At 36.3% G+C, this 3,453-nt stretch overlaps 1 protein-coding gene across 1 annotated transcript in view; it reads right to left on the bottom strand.

The window, feature by feature from the left end:
- The window catches only part of spg11 (SPG11 vesicle trafficking associated, spatacsin), a gene marked incomplete at its 5' end in the record, with an annotated part of 61,897 nt that overhangs the window by 36,978 nt on the left and 21,466 nt on the right, over positions 1-3,453 (bottom strand). The window contains 2 exon segments of the mRNA XM_016573675.1: positions 667-819; positions 2,902-3,047. Of these exon segments, the coding sequence (XP_016429161.1) occupies positions 667-819; positions 2,902-3,047 (299 nt within the window).

Genomic DNA, 3,453 nt, shown 5'->3' with positions numbered 1-3,453 from the left:
AATTTTACCGTTTCATTTGAGAAAACTAGCATCATCATACTGTATACACACAGAAACTTCACGGCAACCTGTCAAAATAAAAGTACGGTTTAACACGTAACAGAAATATATTACTCTTGTACAGTATAATGTACATCTTTAAATATTCAATTTTCTATCAAATTTAAATAAAACAATTAAATGATAAAAATAAATATCACAACCATATTAAGCACTTAATCGTAGAAAAAAAAATACAATTATTAGCCAATTAAAAATGTTTTAAAAGGAAATTTTTCTTCCATGTATTAATTTCAACAGTAAACCTCAGTTTGTTTGCCAAAAAATAAAAGGGTTTAATTTTCATTTGATTTAAAATAAATGTTTAATGCCTTCATTTGACTTTCAGAAAAATATAAAATAATTTCTGGAGGGAAAAAAAAAAAGAAAGGAAAAGTTTGTAGGGCCCTATTGTTCAAAATGTTGAAATTGAGACTTTTTGACTTATTTTTTCACTGAAATAAATGTAATTACACAGACAGAGAGTAAAGTACCGAAAAAAGTTACCGTTGGGTACCGGCACCGAAATTCAGATACCGATACCGGTACCGTACCGGTTAAAATGTGAACGGTACCCAACCCTAGCTATAAGCAACGCAGCTTGAGTTGGTGGAAGTGCAGCAGTACCTGCAGGAGGTGGTAGAGGGAAACGTCGCAGCGCGGGCCGCTCTGAGGGAACAGGGCCGCTCTGAGTTTGGGATACGCACTGAGGGCCATTCGCAGCAGCTGCGGGTCGACTCTGCTCAGCGGGTCCTGACCGCGCTCGCCCTCGCGCACGGCCTGCCAACAACACAAACAAAACCACTCTGTTTAAGAATAAAGCCAGCACTTCTGAAATCATGCAGACTTCACACGGGCCTCATGTAAGTGTGGGACAGAATAGGGCTGGGCGATGTGACCTAAAATCAAAACCTCGATTACGATTATTGAACGATTATTTTATTTTATTTAAATTTTTTGTCCTCATAGTTCATTAAAGGTTTGTACTGTAAAAATCCTCAACTTTATTTTTTCTAACGAAAGAGTGCATTTCTTATCTTTCTTTTTTTTTTGCAAACAAAAATGAATAGTGTCATGTCAAAAGTAGAATATAACCGGCATCTCATGCAAACAAAATAAATTTTAGATACTGTCATGTGAAAAGAAGAAAATAACTCTTGCAAATGAATATTATTTTTACAAATGCAATGTGAAAAGTAGAAACTTGCATCTCCTGTAAACAAATGTTTTAAATAATTATAAAGCAATAAGCCCCAAGAAGCCGTGGTTTACAGTGAATTTATAACAGCTAAGGGGCGTTGTTAGGCACGACGCGAAGCGTTATATCATCATTAATGATATTAATAAAAACAGTTTTATAAAACGGAGAGTTCCGGTCCTTGATTCTGATTGGTTGAGCCGCGTTCGAAGCTGTTGTAAATTACTCTACAAACATACACCTTTGTTTACTTCTGTGTGTTGCTCGGCAACCAATTTGTTGCAACCACAACTGTTTCTGAGGAACTATAGTGTTAGAGGCCTTTTTTGCTTTTTGTTAATTGTATAATAAATTAAAAAAACAAAAATATAATACAAAAAGAATAAAAAGAATAGAGAAGCTAGCAGGGCTCCAGACTGCGACCACCGTACAATCGCAGCTTCTGTCGAATCGCAATCTCGATTCCATTTCGATTTATCGTGCAGCCCTAGCTCGGATGGCGACGCAAACAAACTTGTCCGAGCTCAGAACAGTTTTACTCGGGAGCCAAAGTTGATTTCGCGACACTGTTACTGCACAGAAGCAACAGTGCTGCGAGATCCAGTGAGATACGTTTGAATTCTGCACAGAATTCTCTTTTATAAACAGCGCTGACATACGTCAGGAAACCAGAAGCAGTTAAGCTAACTGTAACCATGGTGTTGTGGTAGAAATAGTCGAATGCATTACATCATTCATTTCAGGGTTTGTACAACCTTTCGTGAGAGAAATTCAAGCTCTTTTCAATGACTTTCAAGCATTATTTTTAATGGGATGACCAAAATATACTTTGTGGTAAACAAACACTTATGTAAAATTTAAAAAATACATCAAATCACAATTATAACCAGTAGAGGGCAGCAGAGGAGCACTTATTGGCTTATTAGTCATTCATTTCTACTTTTTCTCTATATTTAGAAATTATAAAATCACTATTACAAAATATCAAATCATCAAGAATTCAGATTATGTCAGAATTTTACACTTTTTTTTTGTGTATGAAGTAAGAAAAGTCACAAAGTGCCTTGAAAAACAAACTTTTCTTCGATTTGCTACTAAATCACACATAATCACTGAAGTTGGTCAGCTCCATATACTAGAAGAATAATGGTACATTTAATAAGAGTGGAATGCATACATTTTCTATATAAAAATTTGATTTTGCACCTGTTACTGTCGTTAATAAAAGTTAATTTTGTATGCATCTTAACTCTTAGCTTAGTGCTTTACTGTCAAATCTGTATAAACAATAAACAAGAAATGAACATGTAAACATGTAATATTATTAGTAACTGCACTTATTAATGCAAAACGATAGTAATTTTATGATTAAATGATCTATATTTTAATACTCCCGCACACCACCACCAGCGCTACCAAATCTGCAGAACTCTCAAATGTTAGTCTGGAGCCCTGAGCTAGTGTTAGTTTTTTTTTTTTTTAAAGACAAACAAGCAGTTACTGTAGTAAATGTAAAAAAAAAAAAGAGTGCAAGTCTAAAAGGGGCAATTTAAAAAAAAAAAAGTTTTAAAAAACCGAAATGACCGGCATGGGAAAATTCCGTCGGTTCGAGGTTCTGAATTTTTTGTATTAATGGTCCAGCCCTAGGACAGAAGCAGAAGGACCTGGTCCATGCCGCCCGGTCTGAACATGATGGTGGACAGGGCGAGCAGACTGTGACCCTCCAGTAGCATGCTGCTGATGCTGGCTTGACTCCCGGGCAGCAGAACCTGCGCCGCCGTCAGACTGGCCCCGAACACCCGCTCCGGCTCTGAAACACCACACACCGCACCCATCAAGATCCTTACATTTACATTTATGCATTGAGCAGACGCTTTTATCCAAAGCGACTTACAGTGCATTCAGGCTATACATTTTTTACCAGTATGTGTGTTCCCTGGGAATCGAACCCACGACCTTTTGCGCTGCTAACGCAATGCTCTACCACTGAGCCACAGGAACACTCACACCAGACACTAAAAGCCTCACTTCAATCTCTCACATGGATATTGACATATATCTTACACATTTTTTGGTAATTATTGTCTACTACATTTATTATAGTGTGTATAGTAGAACTCTATTATTTGTTATATATATGCACTCTCTCTCTCACTCTCTCTCTCTCTCTCTATATATATATATATATATTTTTTTTTTTAATATATTTAAAAATA

Source organism: Sinocyclocheilus rhinocerous, unplaced genomic scaffold, assembly GCF_001515625.1.
Source record: "Sinocyclocheilus rhinocerous isolate Xijiao unplaced genomic scaffold, SAMN03320098_v1.1 scaffold2308, whole genome shotgun sequence".
Lineage (NCBI taxonomy): Eukaryota > Metazoa > Chordata > Actinopteri > Cypriniformes > Cyprinidae > Sinocyclocheilus > Sinocyclocheilus rhinocerous.
This window is presented reverse-complemented; position numbering and strand designations above follow the sequence as displayed.